Below are 19,210 nucleotides of genomic sequence, written 5' to 3' on the forward strand. Positions count from 1 at the left end.
TGCTATAAACTATGCATACTGTATATTAAGCCGGGATTGGAAAAATCGCAGTGGATATTACAGTCCGTTTCACAGCACCCCAAGGTTCAAAGAGATATGGACGGCAGGTCTGTATCAGTTACAGCACGGGTATATCAGACTTTATACAGGTACAATATTATAAACTGAGTACACATGAGCTGTGCAGCACAGTATTACTATGAACACCTGGGAGTTCAAAGCAATGATTTCATAAAGGCACTCTGTGAGAGCTGAACCTCTGGTGTATGACCTAGAACAGGGGTGTCAAACTCAAATACACAGTGGGCCAAAATTCAAAACTGGAACAAAGTCGTGGGCTAACATTAATATTTATTGAAAAAAAAAATCTTCCTCCAGATATAAGAATGAATCTTTTCTTATGGACTCAAACACGTTTTGCTGAAAAACTGAATATGGAACAAGCAAAGCTTAATACTAAACAATATATATATTAGCTGTATAATACCAGTAGGCCAGCTCTAATAGTAATTTGGCATGGCTTCGCGGGCCAAATGTTATTAGGCTGCGGGCCAAATTTGGCCCGCGGGCCAGAGTTTGACACCTATGACCTAGAACATTCAGAACCAGAGATACAATCAAAGATCAAAGGAGAGAATATTTGAGGGAGCACTTAAGTGTGAAAAACAGTGAGGTCCTGACACTGAAAATGGAACGCATTAAATATTTAAAATCATACTCGTTACAGTGCTCCTCTCCGCAGCACAGCACTTGTAAAAATATGAGTGAAACTTACTGAAAGCAGTCTCTCTGAGCGGAGACGTTCTTCAGGTACTGCTTCAGAGCCTCACAGAACTCACCAAGCTGCTTCTGGGAAACCACCATCTCCTGACGAATCAGCAGCAAAGACTGAAGGAAGAGCAACAGAGACGGCAGTGTCAGTTTTAATTTAACAGCTTACTGTTCTGTTTGTTGTCTGTCTGTTTCTTTATAGTGAAGCTGTATTAATATTTGTACTGTCTCTTTAAAAAGAACATGAAAGCACAGCTTAGGCTTACAAAGTTGCATCTGAACAAACCACAAGACTTCTGGAACAATGTTTTTTGGACAGACAAGACTAAAGTGGAGAGGTGTGGCCTAAAGAGCAGCGCCAAATTTGGCAAAACACAAACACAGCATCTCAATACAAACATTTCATGCCAACTGTTAGCACGGTGGTGGATCGGTGATGGTTTAGATTGCAGTCACGGAGTCGACCATGAACTCCTGTATACCACAGAATCCTAGAGTCAAATGTGAGGCTGTCTGTCGGCCAACTAAAGCTTGGCCAAAACTGGGCCGTGCAAGATCAAATCAAATCAAATCAAATCAAATCACTTTTATTGTCACATCACATGTGCAGGCACACTGGCACAGCACATGCGAGTGAAATTCTTATGTGCGAGCCCCACAAGCAACAGAGATGTGCAAACACAACAACACAAACGAGCAAAATACAAGAATGGCCAACCTGAAACTAATAAATATATGTACAATATATAATAGTGTATGCATTTCTGGATGTGTATACTAAATATTTTCCTACGTGTGTGTGTGTGTGTGTGTGTGTGTGTGTGTGTGTGTGTGTGTGTGTGTGCGTGTGTGTGCGTGTGTGTGTATACACATTTTTACAAATTAAATAGTAAAAAAAATAAAAATAAAAAAAAATAATAATAATAAAATATATAAAATATACAGAGTTGAATATGTGCAGAACAAGTGGCATTTATATACAGTGTGGAGTGCATAATGTTGAAGAGGGCAATAACACCAAGCATAGCAGCAACGTTACACTAGAATGGCTGAAAAAGAAAATAATCAAGATGCTACAATGGCCCAGTCAAAGTTCTGAACTGAACCTGATTGAAATGCCTCAGTGGGACCTTGAGAGAGCCTGCAAATAGGGCTGGGCAAAACGATTATTTTCTTAATCGATGAATCTAGCGATTGATTTTTCGATGCATCGATGAATCTAACGATTAATTTTTCAATCCAATTATATTTTGATTTGATTCGATTACTGATTATTTCCCCATTTTTTGACTTGTATAGACGGTTTGTCCGTTGCAGAAGCTGCTCCTGGATGCGTTTGAGGTCCTGGTGCATAGCTGTCATGCTTTTATGATAGGCCATTTCCACCTTACAAAGCTGGCAAACGACTGAGTCACTTCCTTTTCTGTTAAAATATCCCCATACTGTAGAACTGCGTATTCTAGTGATGGGTCGGTCGCGAACGAAATGGCTCTTAGAGCCGGGTCTTTGACGTGAACGACGCGAGCCGGCTCCTTATCGCGGGCCGTGTTTTTTTTTCTTCTTCTTTCTCTCACCCTCTCTCTCACACTTTTTTTCCGCTTCACTCAGCATGCGAGCCTTGTGCTTTACGCTGGGAAGGGGGGGGGGGGGGGGGGGGGTAGTTACACTCAGTAGCACAGGAACAGAGCGGGAGGGAAAGACAGAGAAAGAGCCAGGGACAACAACGTCACATTAAAAAGGTATAGTAATCATCCACAACTATTTTCAGTTGCAGATGATAAAGGATTCAGAAAGTTTATTCATGCAGGACCATATGACAGAGAATATGCAGCTTCTTTTTGTTTTCATATTATAATTCATATTTAATTGTGTTGTGGTTTGCAGTGTTTTGTGTTGTTTCACTTTAAATTTGTAAAAGGAAAAAGCTGAAAATTTAAATAGTTAAAAGTTGAAATGTGAATAGTTGATTTTTGTATTATATGATTTATTTATTACATTTTATGTGGAGTAAATAAAAGTATATTTAAGGTGGCCCCTACAGACGAAGCACGTTTGTGTATAAATACACAAACAATACACATATGCTTTCATGCTTTCAATTGTGTAATTTAGGTGATCTAGGTAGCTCTGTTTTGGAAGTTCAGTTCATGCTAGAAATGTGTTTTGGAGTTTGTACGTGTTTTGTCTCTAGGGGCCACCGCATATATTTATATATAAACATACAGTGGGGCAAAAAAGTATTTAGTCAGCCACCGATTGTGCAAGTTCCCCCACTTAAAATGATGACAGAGGTCAGTAATTTGCACCAGAGGTACACTTCAACTGTGAGAGACAGAATGTGAAAAAAAAAAATCCATGAATCCACATGGTAGGATTTGTAAAGAATTTATTCGTAAATCAGGGTGGAAAATAAGTATTTGGTCAATAACAAAAATACAACTCAATACTTTGTAACATAACCTTTGTTGGCAATAACAGAGGTCAAACGTTTACTATAGGTCTTTACCAGGTTTGCACACACAGTAGCTGGTATTTTGGCCCATTCCTCCATGCAGATCTTCTCGAGAGCAGTGATGTTTTGGGGCTGTCGCCGAGCAACACGGACTTTCAACTCCCGCCACAGATTTTCTATGGGGCTGAGGTCTGGAGACTGGCTAGGCCACTCCAGGACTTTCAAATGCTTCTTACGGAGCCACTCCTTTGTTGCCCAGGCAGTGTGTTTTGGATCATTGTCATGTTGGAAGACCCAGCCTCGTTTCATCTTCAAAGTTTTCACTGATGGAAGGAGGTTTTGGCTCAAAATCTCACGATACATGGCCCCATTCATTCTGTCCTTAACACGGATCAGTCGTCCTGTCCCCTTGGCAGAAAAACAGCCCCGTAGCATGATGTTTCCACCCCCATGCTTCACAGTAGGTATGGTGTTCTTGGGATGCAACTCAGTATTCTTCTTCCTCCAAACACGACGAGTTCTACTTTGGTTTCATCTGACCACATGACATTCTCCCAATCCTCTGCTGTATCATCCTCTGGCAAACTTCAGACGGGCCTGGACATGCACTGGCTTCAGCAGCGGAACACGTCTGGCACTGCGGGATTTGATTCCCTGCTGTTGTAGTGTGTTACTGATGGTGACCTTTGTTACTTTGGTCCCAGCTCTCTGCAGGTCATTCACCAGGTCCCCCCGTGTGGTTCTGGGATCTTTGCTCACCTTTTTCATGATCATTTTGACCCCACAGGATGAGATCTTGCGTGGAGCCCCAGATCGAGGGAGATTATCAGTGGTCTTGTATGTCTTCCATTTTCTGATGATTGCTCCCACAGTTGATTTTTTCACACCAAGCTGCTTGCCTATTGTAGATTCACTCTTCCCAGTCTGGTGCAGGTCTACAATACTTTTCCTGGTGTCCTTCGAAAGCTCTTTGGTCTTGGCCATGGCGGAGTTTGGAGTCTGACTGTTTGAGGCTGTGGACAGGTGTCTTTTATACAGATGATGAGTTCAAACAGGCGCCATTCATACAGGTAACGAGTGGGGGACAGAAAAGCTTCTTACAGAAGACGTTACAGGTCTGTGAGAGCCAGAGATTTTCCTTGTTTGAGGTGACCAAATACTTATTTTCCACCCTAATTTACAAATAAATTCTTTACAAATCCTACCATGTGAATTCATGGATTTTCTTTTCACATTCTGTCTCTCACAGTTGAAGTGTACCTCTGGTGCAAATTACTGACCTCTGTCATCATTTTAGGTGGGGGAACTTGCACAATCGGTAGCTGACTAAATACTTTTTTGCCCCACTGTATGTGGAGTAAATAAAAGTATATTTACGGTGGCCCCTACAGACGAAGCACGTACAAACTCTGAAGCGCGTACAAACGACAACAGAAGTGCTCCAGGATGCTAGGGGCAGTGTTGAGCTTTTGTTACCTAGTGGCTACACAAGCCAGCAAGTACCAACGACCAGATTTGGTGTGTGGTAATAACAGGTAAATGAACTTTTTTTTAATTTTTATTATTTGACTATATATTAATGCTTGTGTATAAATACACAAACAATACACATATGCTTTCATGCTTTCAATTGTGTAATTTAGGTGATCTAGGTAGCTCTGTTTTGGAAGTTCAGTTCATGCTAGAAATGTGTTTTGGAGTTTGTACGTGTTTTGTCTCTAGGGGCCACCGCATATATTTATATATAAACATATATAAATAAAACCACTTTTTTACATTAGTAATTCCTTTTGTACATAATTTTATATCATTGTTAATAACAAATTAATTAAAGCAACAAAACAACCTGAAGAGCCGGTTCGGAGCCGAAAGAGCTGGCTCTTTTTAGTGAGCTGAGCCGAAAGATCCGGTTCCCTAAAAAGAGCCGGAAATCCCATCACTAGCGTATTCGGGTACAGTGATTTAAGTCAACTGCGGCTGCCTCACTCATGTTGCCACTACTCACTGCCACCATGTCTGTTTTGAAAGTGACGACGCATCGATGCACATTTTTTTACGTCGACGTATTTTACGTGTCGACGTAATCGTTTATGTTGACGGAACTAATTTCACCCAGTGAGAGCCAGTAACAGCGGATGTATTAGGACCATTGTGGCTAACATCTCTCGAGCAATGTGCACGGCAGGACATGAGAAACTTTAATATCTGAATGCTGTGGAAAACAAACAATTACGTTAACACTAAAAGATGTGAAAGGCGCATTAGCACGCTACTTAGTAGCCTCTGTAGAATAGAATAGAATAGAATAGAATAGAATAGAATAGCCTTTATTGTCATTGTACAGAGTACAACGAAATTGGAGTGCCACTCCCTTGGTGCAAGTTTCAATAATAAATATAAATGTAAAATATAAAAAGTACAAAAAAACAATCGTAAGTACTCAAACAATAGTATGTACAATATATACAGGATAGCAGCATTAATATAATGACAGTATGAATAGCAGCATAATATAATATAATGACAGTCATAGGCTAGCATCCAAAGTAGGTTAATCTCTATAGACTGACATGTAAAAATGCCCAACTTCAGCTTTTAAATGATCATGTTTATAGCCTGGCTCTCTCTCAAAAACTGTGGTTTTTCATTTCATCTTTTATAAGGGAAGCAAAGTTGTTAAATTATGTGTGGGGCTGGGACAGATGTAGCTGACAACCGTGTGAAAGGCCTCGCGTCTGCTAAAAAAACACTAAAGAAAAAACAACATGGCTGCAGTCAGAATGTATAAAAATGGTATAAAAATGACCAGAAATCAATGGATGATGTCACAGTGAGAATCATCCTTTATACACAGTTTTTGAGATTTTTCTTTGCCTGCACCAACATGTCAGCGGGCTATGTGGTAGTTAGTTTTAACAGGCATTTTCTTGACATAGATATTTGTGACCGTGCTATAGATGCTAGTTTTAGACAAGCTAATTTCATGTGATTAGGATAGCAGCTGTAGTTACCAGGAGATTTATAAGACACATCTAATTTTTTATTCATCACTTGTTAAATTATTATCCATTTACTAGAGCTACGAGCAATTTCTCTGATACTAAATTGAAATGTGAGGGAATGATGCAGTGCCTTTCTAAAGTCCCCATCTCCTGCGGGTAAAAGCATAGACGTTCATAATTTCACACAGCCTACAGAAATTTTGTGATGGGGGGACTTCCTGGGGACTCTGGGAAATGATGAACAATTAGAGGCTGAATGATTATTAGCCGTTATTGGTATGAATCCCATTTCTAACAAGAACCAAAGAACTGTGTCTTCTTTTGTTTTAATCAGATGAGATTAGCTGCAGATGTCTTCAGCTTTTTAATATGCCAGCATTACTGTAGCTCACTACAGTAAAATTAAAAATTAATCCACTGTGACCTAGATAATTCCAGAAGTGTCTCACTGACACAATATGCCTTCACATGCTCGCATATATGCAAATGCACACACTTGCGCCCCCCTCGCGCATCATCTGTCACACCTCTACATCTCTCACTAACACACTCATGATCTTATTTCAATATTATTTAAGGTATAACAATTATGTAATATTTGAAGAGTAAGGAAAAGTCCCATAATAAACTGCACCAGGATTTATTTCCTGTTATAAATCTTTAATTAGTTGAATGTGCACATTTCAAGTTATTACATGGAAATAATACAATTAAAGAAAATAAGGTTAACACTTTAAAAGTATCCAGAAACAACAGTGCTATAAAATAGGCCAAAACCTTTAAGGAATCAATAAACAGAGCTAATGAAAAACATTACAAATTAAAATGTAGCATTGACAAATGAGAGACAAGTGTTTGCTCTGCAGTGTTGGACAGTTAAACCTTGAGCTTGAAAAGGAAGCCTTTTAACAGGGTTTAGATGTCAGATCTGAGAAGTCTAATACAAGACTGACGAAAGAGCTGAAATGTATAATGGAGCTAACCTTCAGAGGGGTTAAGTGATCAATAAAATAAAAACACTGAATTCTGTATGAAATCAAATCTGCCCAATTTGATGCAACAGAGAAGAAACAGGTTTGACATGGCAAACATGTAACAGCAAAACATCCCATCAGCTGTTTCTGCAGTTATGTCTGCCCACGTGACGACACAGAATCAGACCTAATCGTCAGCCTGCTATAGAAAACCACGTTTTAAACACGTTTTTAACTGTTAACTATTAATTTTAGAAAGTTTGGCATTTCTGTTTTCATTTTAGTTTAAAGTCACGGTATGCTGCTTTTCTTCATTTAGATCAAGAAAGCAATGAAAGCGTACAATACCAACTTCTCAAATGTATTTATTTACAAAAGCTAGGATTTTAGGAAAGCTCAGTAATGTCAGCATAACATTGAGCCTTGTGGGACTCCACATGAAGAACCAAGTTAAACACTTTGACATCTCTTCCAACACACAAAACAGAAATAGATTCAAGATGCAGGTGACATCATTCTCTTCTACCTTAGGACTATTTTATTTTTATGCTTAGACCACTTTTACCTCACCTAACCCTTTTCTTCCAGCAAACAGCAGAACACCTGCAGTTCTTTTATCAAGCATGCAATCTAGTCCTTCTGTCTGTGCTCCTTTTCTATTGTCCTCATTCTGGGTGCTTGAGAATACAAATGTGATCCCATTCTACAATATTTCAGAAGGCTTTCAGCCCTTTACCCTGAAACAAGACATCCTAATTGTTTTATGGACGTGTTGCTGCTGTTAACAGGATATTAAATATCTGATCGATCAACTGATTAGCAACTGGAAATAACTTGCTATCCAAACATCTTAATAAGAGAGCTCTCCATTTAGCAGATATTAGCCACAGCTCTTGCAGCTTGTACTAGTGGAGGCTCTCATTTCATTCATCTCATCTGCATTTGTGCGTTAGTGTGCATCTGCTGATTGTTTTATTGGCATGTTATCACTTTACAACACAGTTTATCTTCTGCAATTAGCTTAAATTGCAATCAAGAGGCAGTGTCAGTGCTGCAACACTGAGGTGCATGAATGAAAACCTGGATGTTGCTCAGTAAAGACGTGTTGTACTTACGTGATTTACAAGGCAATGATTGCATGGGCACGCCAGATTGAGAACCCACAGCAGTGATAAAACTTGACAGAATTATAAAGCCTACTACAGCCCGCCTAAAAACATCAACACACACACAAACACGCACAGACGTCCTACCAACTCAATTCGAAACACTACATTGCCCAGCAGCTTCTGTTAATCTAATCACTACCACTCCATTAACCATCCAGCTTCCCTTACCGAATCACTATGATTACATCTGCTCCCTGCTGACTCTGTGGCCCTGCAGAGGTGATAAATCAGGAGACCCTAACTCTGCAGCGCTGTTTTCTCTGTCGCGCTAACCTCTGTGGTAACGGTCAGTATCAAAGCTGTATCCATGTCAGTAAGAGCGCAGGTGAACCTAAGACTCAGACCAGTTTGCTGAAAAACAAGATATAGGTTTAAAAAAAGACTGCAAAGTGATTATACAGTAATAATCTAAGAAAAACCCGAATAATCCTTATAATCCTAATAATGCCTTCTCATTTCTCCAAACTGGATATAATGGAATTAGGTTAATCATCCACACATCAGATTAGACCTAATCAGTTTTATTTTGAAAATTCACAAAACAATATATGCTTTATGTGGTACATTTCTTTTTTGGCTTCATGTTTATGAGCTTTTATCTTTAGCTTGATAAAGCAAACTTAAGGACAATGTTGCTAGTCAGTCTGTTCAAGTCCATCATAAATCTTCTGTGTTTTGAGTCTGTACAGCTTACAGAAAGTGGAAATATCCATCACTGCTACTGTCATAATTATTGATATACTGAGCGTTCATGACTACTTAGCGTGTTTGATTGTTTACAGGAGCCTGACTGACAGAAAGCCCTTCCCTGGGAACATGCACATGTTGGAAATGACAAACCATTTGAAATTAATTGTAACTATTTGTAACTGTCTAGGGCTTCAGGCTGTACCTCCCAGTCTGTCTCAGATGGATCTGTAGTTGTCATGAAAATGCACCTGAATGTGTGCAAACATGTCGCATCAGCAAAATCATCTACAGTAAAATGAAACTATAGACAGTGAAATCCAATCCTGCAGTGTTTGTGAGTGTGTGTGTGTGCTTACAGGACACTCTTTACTCTATGAGTCTGCTTGATTGGACAAGTGGCTGACTACCACAGTGTCATAAAGACATGTGGAGCCTAGTTCACAGGCTTGTAAAAATGTTATTGATTTCTGTATTTTCCTGTTCCTGTCTCCAGCTCTGCAGCGACTCAAAAGCCGTGGTTAAATGTCAGACAACAACAGCTCTGTATCAGAAATGTTTCCAGAATTTTAGGCACAGCTGGGAAGCAAGGACCTTTCGGGCATGGGGGTGGGGCATTAAAAATGAGAAGATTCAAACCATACCACTTTTAAAATGGTTTGAAAATTCAGAAATGCTTCCCCAGTCCAAATTTGTCAAACACACCAATTCATTCGTTTCCCACAGTGCAAACAGTGAAAGCTTGGAAACATTTTAAGACCAGAGTTTGTGCAGATGGAGCTGTCTGTGTCTATATTTGGACCCTTCCTTTATGTTTTACAGTGTTTCCATGTCTTCACAGAGCTGTGTACCAGAAAAACTTGACAATGAGAATGTCTAAGAGAGACAATCCAGAACCAAACTCTAATTCCATAGAAAACTGGGTCATCTCTGTGTCTTTGCTTACAACTACTCCAGCAAGCCAGAGCATTTAAATGGTCCAATAGTAACAGGGGAAACCGAATCCACTTTATATTATCATTTACACGAGTTTCTTGTTATATGCACATTTTAAAATCCAGATAAACTCAGAGTGTAATTTCTGAAAAGCGTCCCGTGGTGCTTTTTCCTTGCATGCATGACAGGATTTAGAGAACGAAATGTTCTGCAACAGCTGAACATATTGCAGCTCAATCAGACAACTCACATTTGTGGCTGACGTATTACAGCAGGATAATATACTTAGAGTTTATATTGAAAAATGGTCATTCCCTCTAAAGATGCTCTAAAATTGGGGACTGATGGGTGAACATCTTTCTGAAGTTTATAAATGGATGCTGGGGTGGTGGAGGGGTTGAAACAGCAGGGAGCTTTAAATTAAATAATAATTTCCAAGCACCTACGTTTTTTCATCAAGTGTTTATGATGGAAGAAACTACAAAAAGACTCACTGGGGTTTTGGAGGAGAAAAAAAGAACAAACTTCCAAGCTGCCGCTTTCATTTTGCTTTAATGTGGATGATTGTTGATGAATGCCAAACTGTGTGACACCACCTATTTGTCTGCGTTGGGCTCTGAGTAACCGTTTTCTCAATTGATTGTAATTTTGCTCTGCAATTATCAGCAAAACACAGTACTACACTGTAGTAAACACATAGTATATTGGCAAATGTATGTCAAACCAAAAGCATTTCTCTTTCTGTCTCCCTCTTCACGTCTCTATGTAAATCCCCAGTGAGTTTTTAAACCACCAACTCTGTAAAATATGCAGAAATCATCACCTTCTATGAAGGACACACTATGTAGATACTGTGCTATATGTGTTAAGCCTGTGGGCGCTAATGTGTGTGCGTGTGTGTGGAATATGCTCTAATGTGGATTATTATGTACTGGGTGTGAAAATGGGAGGACTAGAGGGATGTGTGGAGGATCAGTCTAGTGTTACCATGGGAACTGGGAAATACCCATTACCCATATAGGTCTTCTATATAGGTATCATTTGATTGTTGGGGTTTTCTCTTAGTCCTATTTCCATTTTATTTATGATCCTGTTTGTTATCACCAGTTCTTCTCTCCTGTTATTTCTCTTTGTTTCTCCTGCCATCCATCAGCCCCGTTTTGAGTTCAAGGAAACCCTCACTGATTGATCCCTCATTGATTATAAGAAGAAGAAGGAGGAGGTAACAAGCCACTCATTAGTTTAGAAATAAACAGCATTGCTTGTAGCTGCAATTACAAATACATGACTAAAGTATTACTTGCACTCACCTGCTGACTGCAACAGCAAGAGAAAAAGAATAAATACATAAGAACAAGAGCAGCCCTTCACTTAAAGCAGTGATTGGCAGCCTTTTGAAATATCTGGAGAACTAAAGATCAAAGTAGTTGTTATGTAAGAGTAAATTACTATAATTTTCGATTTCCCTTGATTGCACACTTGATTGAACAATGTAAATGACATAGGACGTGACTATTTCATGGTGAATAGGTTGACCGCTTGAGGGCAGAGTACGCTTGACAACAGTGACAGATTGTGGGCTTACAAAATTGTTATATCTAACATATTATTGTGCAAACATATTATTACAGAATCAGATGTGCATGCAAGCTTTCTTTTTTGTGTCCATCAGATATTTGGTCATGTATAGGTAGTTAAAAAACCACAAAAAAAGTGCTTGCTCAAAATTGTGGTAAGTAGAACACATTTTATGGGTTGTATAGTTTTCACATGACAGAACAAGAGTAACACCAAGAAATATCTGTATGTGTGTGTGTGTTTGTGTGTGTGTCCCTGTCCTTTCCTTTCATCTGACCTGCTTCGAAACTTTGAAAATGTGTTGTTGGGGACCCCAGAAAGTAAGTGCAGCGTCCAGCTTGGAGTGTTTTGGATCAATGGTTTGTAAATTGTGGCTAAAGGTTTCAAGCCAGGTATCTTGGTGATGACGTGTATATAAATGCTGGCTATGGATAGTTTAACTTTCCATGAACATCTACATTTCTATTTCCCTAAAATCTCCATAATAGTTAGGGGAGCTTCCGAGTTTTACTTTTGACATGATACAATTTTATTTAAATGATTACCAATTGATATAAAGATAAAAGAGATTTATGAGTGCATCTTTAAGAAATGATAACCATATGATTGCCTGTTAAAGTTTCCCTCAGTCCTCAGTCACAGTGAAGGGAAAAAGAAGAAGAAGAAAAAAAAAAGGAATTTCTAAGTTTAACAGATTACATTTTCTGATGAATGAAATCTGGAACTGGACCAGGCTTTAGCATTTCAAAAACAAAACCAATTAATCAGATTGCGGCTGTAGTGTGCAGCTCCTAGATGTATTAAAATTCCATCTCTGAGACTATTTTAAATGGATCAGCCTGCCAAAATTAGGATGAGTGGCTGCACTGAACAGTTTGAGGTTTCATAATGCACTAATGCACTGTGGAAATCACTTTGGAAACAGTATTACAGTTATACTGCAATTAACAACTTGAATTACATACGTGCACAAATGGCTTGGATGTAAGTATTGTCTTTAATATCATTTAAAATCATTTTTACATTTGTAGCATTTTCAGTTTTGACACTGAAACACTGTCTGTTGGCTATGGTGAATCCCTGTGTTACTATCAAGTTCCAGTCACTATAAAGAAGCTGTAACTGAAACAGCAGCTGTACCTGCTTGCCTAACACCTGAAGTATTTCAAAGGACAGATTCATTTTTAATGCTGCCACCTTCGCTCATTCATTAATTTTACGCATCTCCCAGTGACAAACAAAGCCCAAGCACTTCTCCTCTGAAATTATCTGTGTGTCTCCCTTGCCTGTCGCACATACCTTTCATGGGAGCTCTTCCTATTTGTACATTAATTCAGACGAGGTATCTAACTTCAGAGGGGCGTTTCTTCTTTCTTCCTTTCAGGATAACTAACTTTGTATCCTTTCAGATTGCATTACCTTGATTGCTCATATGCAAAGCTCAGTGGGCTGTTGCGCAAATTGTAATGACCTTCAGGTAGCAATGATCATGTGGAATAAGAACTAGGGAATTTTTGCTTTTGAAATATCAACCAGAACCTCTCTAGCCCTGGAGGACTTTCTTTCTTCTCAGCTTATGAATTCCTTTGAGCACCTCTAATTTCATTCTGCTTCATGCTTTTCCATCCATCTTCCAAATTATTCCTTTTATCAATGTTTACATCTGTTGGTGAGGGTTGCATTTTAGTGGGGCTTCCCTGCATACATCTCAAAGCACGTTTATAAGCAACTCATTTACAAAAATACTATCCCCACCCCCCCTCGGTTCAGGTTTGACTGGGCCGGTTAGATAAGATGTGATATGGATTTAAAAAAGGAAAACAATACCCAAACCAAGAGTGGAAATACTATGGAGTAAAACTCATAGTCATAGTCTGTCTCCTTTTTCAATAAAGTCAAATCACGTATTGTGTGAAAGTTGAGAAGCACATCAAAAAATTGATAAGCATCTTCCAAAACTTTATTCCAAAAAGACATTAGCTCATAAAATGTCTAGTTGTGTTTATGAAATCTTAGACCTTTACATTTACAAATCCCTCATATTAAACCCAGATAATAAAAAATTCATCAGGTTATTTTGAAAGTGCGTGACTTTATGGATGACACTTCTCAGCCTGGAAGAATGAACAAAACAACCATTGCCAAAAGGCTAACACAGGCATAGGTTCTGGGCTCCCTCTGAATTGTTCTCTTTTGTTTCATACCCCGTTGTCTTTATGGTTCACCAGTGCATAATAATTATACGAGGTACTGCACCTGATTTAGATTTGAACAGTCTGCCTTTCGAGTTGAGTTTCTCCATGAGTTTTAATGTTGCTGCAATATTTAGGTCACTCCATGGAACTCATACTATGGCCATTTACATTTGTGCATTTCGAATGCGTGATTGATCTCCTCCACTGTGTCTTCAACTTTAATTTCATTTTTGGGAAAAATAAGAAGTCACAGGAAGACAAATCTTCCAAGTGATGAGCAGAGACTGTGTTATTGTGGCCAATAAAACCCCGCGTTTTCCTTGCCCTGCAGCCAGCCATAGGCTGTACAGTATATAAAAGACAGACCAAGTCACAGTCATGTCACCCACTCATTTCTGGTTGTATTTTGAAGCCTCTGGTGTTTCATTTTGGCTGTTGCCACATTGTTTGTTTTTGTTTGTATTTTCTGAGCTAGAAGTTACCATATGGGGATCAGGTAATGCTAACAAGTCTTATTAATAATCTGTATTCATAAACTGTATGGGTGCATTGCACAGACATACCTACCCCCCACAAAGCAAGCAGCTCTGGCCCGGATCTGGTGTGAAGCTGGCACTGCTGGCTGACTTCTGGCATGGTAAGTGGTATGTCATTCAGATATGGGCCAGGCCTGGCATAGATGGCACTGTTTATGTGATGGCATGCCACATCTGGCCTGATTGTGGTTTGGTTTATGTGGCCCAGGCTCATAGAAAACAGGTCTGGCCCAGATCCGGCATCAAGCTGGCACTTGTGACTAACTGGTGTGGGCCAGGTCTGGCAATGATGGCGCTATTTATGTTCCTATTTTCCTATTTTAGTTAGAAGACCCAAATGCCATGTTCCAATAATATATTGCTATGATAGCCAACGTTTCAAATGGAAGTGTGATAGGTTTGTGAGTGTACACTTTATCGAAAACCGAGTGAGGGTTTACTCATGTCTACCACTGGGTGGTTGTAGCTCAGGAGATCGAGCAGGTCACCTACTGATCAGAAGGTTAGTGGTTCGATCCCTGGCTCCTCCAGTCTACATGTCAAGAGTGTGACTGTGTATGAATGTAGTTAGGAAGCACTCAGTTTAGAGAAAGTGTGTGATTGGGTGAATGTGGCATGCTGTATATAGCACTTTGAGTAATCTGGGAGAGTAGAAAAGTGCTATGTAAGAATCAGTCCATTCTCTGTTTGAACAGAGTTTTGTCATGTTACTTTTGCACTGTTATGTTCTGGCACATGTTGTTATCACATGGCTTGATTAATGTACACATCAGGCTCACATCTGGGGCCAGAGCTGAAACTGTTATGGGCCAGCACAGGGCCAGTGTGTCTGCAACTGGCCTTGTGCTGGCCCATGTGTGGGCCACTTCTTGCAAACCAGATCTGGGCCACCAAAGAGCCGTCATTCTTTGCGGTATGTGGGCCATGTGTAAGCACATTGTGTGGGCCAGATCCGGGCCATACCAATTTTGCTACCACTAACTAATAGAGATGATGGTAAGATACTCTTGTAACAGAGTTCAATTCTGCAATTTTACTCACTAATACTGAGTCACAAGACTCTTCAATAGTATTCACAACACAGCGAGTCATGTTTCTCAGATAATTCCTTCAACAATGCTCCATAAGGCACCAACACCACAAACAAATGGGCAATGGTTAGAAGAAGTAAGGCCTAGGAAAAAAACCCCACCTACCAAACAGTTGTTACAAACAGTGATACCAACGCTGTTATGTCGAGCACTTTGGAGTTTATAGGAACTGATCTGCTCTTGGAGCCAGCCTCATGTAGCTTGTGACATTAAAGTTTAAGTCTTATAGAGTCTAAAACCATGGAATCAATTCAAATTACACACTGAATGCTGGATGGATAGCACTCTCCTGACTGCACGTTTCACATCACAAAAAAGCTATGGTTTGGTCTGATGACAACAAACTCTTGATCAGCAGCGTTGATCACTGGAGCACTAAGCGAGCAATCTAAAATTAGCACATGAATTTTGTCCAGGGGTGCACGGGAAGATGACCTTGAAGGTTACAATATTTTCACTGGTCCAGTCTTAGAATATTACAATCACACCTGGAATTGAATACAACAAAAATATGGTTGTACCTTACTGCTGGTTGTTGTTTTCCATTGGTTTGATCCTGAGATTTTGCCTGCTTTTCTGGGAATTACTCTCTCTCGCTCTCCCTTGTTATCTCTCCTTTTTTAAAAACATTAATTCTACCTGACCTGCTGTTGCTTTTATCACAATCTCCCACATTTGTCTTTGTTTTTTGGGCAATTTGCAACGTACCGTTGTGCTATTTCTCAGAGTACTCCATCTTGATGTTGGCTAGTAATTAAATACGGATCATAAAGTGCGTTATTAGCACAGGGGGGAGAAAAAACACAGTATGGCTACATTTGGATAACAGTGGGGCTTTTTGGTACAGTTAAGGCAGGATAAAAGCCTGCACCAAATCAGTCAAAGTCAGTTAATAGCGAAGGGAAGTAATAAAGGCAAAGCTAAAAAAAAAATGGAGGTGGAGGAGAGGATGAGTCTAGATATCTCTATCTCTTTCTCTTTCGTGCGCAGGCACGCACGCACGCAGGCACGCACGCAGGCACGCACGCAGGCACGCACGCACGCACACACACACACACACACACACGGGAACAGATACAGTGAACAAGCTGTCAGGTTCCTGGCTAATGGGACTAAATTGTGTCGCAGCATAGACGAGAACAAACAGAGAGTGAGAGGTAGAGAGAGAAAGAGGCAGTGGGGGTTGTGGCTGATTAAAGCACGGTGGAGCAGTTATTGAATTTACAGAGAAATTCTCCAGTGCCATGAACACAAACAGCTACCAAGGGGATTGGTGCCATTCAGGGAACAAGTGCCACCATTCATATATCACGAGTGCAGACGCTGAAAAGATTCCAGTCTCATAGATTCAGATCTCAAGAGGGCACGCAGCATCCTACGGGACTGCACACACCCAGGACACCGGGTGTTTAAGCTGCTGCCGTCTGGCAGGAGGTTCAGGCTGCTGAGGTCCCGAACAAATAGACTCAAGGACAGCTTTTACAACAGGGCAATAGCCCTGATCAATGTAAATAGCTGACCTGACTGGATACCTCCCTGGACTTTTTAGGGGGAGGTAACAATGTTTAAAACGATAACAATAATATTTATATTTATAACAAGGTGCAATAATAATTAATGTGCAATAATAACAGTGTGCAATACACATACACTTACTCTTCTTTTTTATACTAAGTTAATATACTGTGTTGTGTTGTTTGTTACGTTGTGATGTGTCATATTGTGTCGTGTTGTGTTATATGTAGTGCCGACGTAGGACAGTTTTTCCAATTTCATTGTACTACTGTACTATGTATGACTGTGCAATGACAATAAAGAGTTATCTTATCTTATCTTATCTTATCTTATCTTATCTCACATGTGTCAGACATGATTGTAATATACCACCGTCCTGTCATCAAGTCTAATTTTGCCGTGTAAAAAGGAACATTTGCACAAACTTCCTTTACAAACTCTGACATAGTTGCTAGCATTTTAACTTTGGTTATCGGACATCTTTATGACCACAAACAAGTTGGACTCAACAGGAAAAGAAATAGCTCTTTGTACCTTTAAAGGGAAACACTGGTGCTACATTTTTCTTCTTGTCAGTAATCCGGACGGCTTGTGGCTCCAAGCCTGACACACTCAGACGTTCACTTTTTAAAAAGGACTCTCAGAAAAACAAGTTCAGTCACAAAAAGCTGAACAATAGTTTTTATTTATTATTATTATTTCTTCCAATTCTTGAACCTGTGGAAAATTTTCTGTATTCTGTATTTTCTGTATTCATTTGTAGTAAAGCATCAGTCCAAAGTGTCCAAAGTGTACTATTGTACATTTTCTTTCTAAACTTCCATGTCACCTTGAAAAATCTCCAATGGTGCATTGAGCAGGCAAACCACTGGGCTTCAAAACACCTGGTACCCTGAAATCTATATGACCTCCAGACTCTATAAAAAAATCTATGAATTCTCTTAGTGTGCCTAATATAATTTATACCCTGGATATTTTATGAAAGAAATTTTGCGAGTCAGGGCAATTGAAGCAGCAAGAAGGATCTCACTTGGAGCTGGACATAACGGTCAAAGCTAACTGATCCATCATGTGCTGCTTCATGAAAGGAAAGCAGTGGTAACCTCCATGAAGCAGTGAGGCTGGGGGTTGTGAATGAAGAAAATACATGCTAGGAGCCCTCTTCACACTCCTTTAGCACTTTAGTTGTGCAACACTTCTGAATCAACTGCTTCACTGGAGCACAGCTGCAGGCCTGAGAAAGCCATATGTAAGACTTTCAAGTTCATCTAATGCTACACAGAACTGCAATTAAGATTAGTGTAACACCCTAAATAGACACAATTGCATATAAAGCAGCAGTCTCTCTCCAAGCATGACTTAAGATGTTATGAAAGCTAACAGGACAAAAATGCATTTAGAGAAATAATTTGATATTCTGGGAAATGTGCTTATCCTTGCAAAAGCAGTGCCATGCCTGCAAACTCATTGTAAAGCTAAAGCCAGCAGTGTATAGATGGTTTAGCTTTCTGTACAACAGGAGCAGGTGCATTGCTTGTTAATATTATACCCAAACAAAATTTAAAAATAAATTTTTGTTTTAGATGAAATTGCAAACTGTGTGTAATGACATAATTGAGACACGCGGTGCTGGCAGGTTAATCCTTACTCCCACATGAGCTTAATCAAAAGACATAAAACATGGAACTGTCAGAACATGCATCTGTCCAAAGGTCTGCTAATACACCACCTCCAAAGATTGCTTATTAATTTGTTAAATCAATGAGTTTGAGTCAGGAGTATGTGTTTCTTAGAGTACAAGAAAGGAGGCATCTCATCTACCCACTGCCCAGTTATCCTGTACTCACAGTGCACTTAACAAACCAGGCCTGAGTACACTTCTCAGACCTAAGTCCTGTCTCTCTTTGCACCCACACACACGCTTCTGAAAAAAGTTTTTGTTTTTTGTTTTGTAAGTCACAGTGATGTTCATGACATTATGCATTTTGTGGCTTAATGGGGGCATTTTCTGGAAGTAATGCTGTCTTCTTACAAAAGTTACAGATTTTTTTTAACAACCTAGCACCGCAGTTTTGATGGAGGCAGTTTTTTCATTTTGAGGAAGCATTGGCGCTACAGGTGTGTGCAAGGTTAGCAATCAGAGTACTGTATGCTATACCCGAGACCAACTAAATGCTTAACTGCTGAATGCTCACCCATCCTTTGGCCCTTTATGCAGCTACTAGTTAAATCAACTAGACTTTGGGGGCCAAACACTTGGAAACACCAGTGTTTCTAGTGCTTTCAGTGTCCTGCATTAGGTCA

General features: G+C 39.7%; 1 protein-coding gene across 1 annotated transcript in view; it reads right to left on the reverse strand.

The window, feature by feature from the left end:
* necab2 (N-terminal EF-hand calcium binding protein 2) overlaps nt 1–19,210 on the reverse strand; it is a 151,684-nt gene that overhangs the window by 12,660 nt on the left and 119,814 nt on the right. The window contains exon 10 of the mRNA XM_026172965.1: nt 776–888. Coding sequence (XP_026028750.1) covers nt 776–888 — 113 coding nt within the window. The remainder of the gene's footprint in view (nt 1–775; nt 889–19,210) is intronic.

This window comes from Astatotilapia calliptera, chromosome 7 (assembly GCF_900246225.1).
Source record: "Astatotilapia calliptera chromosome 7, fAstCal1.2, whole genome shotgun sequence".
In the NCBI taxonomy this organism is placed as follows: Eukaryota; Metazoa; Chordata; class Actinopteri; order Cichliformes; family Cichlidae; genus Astatotilapia; species Astatotilapia calliptera.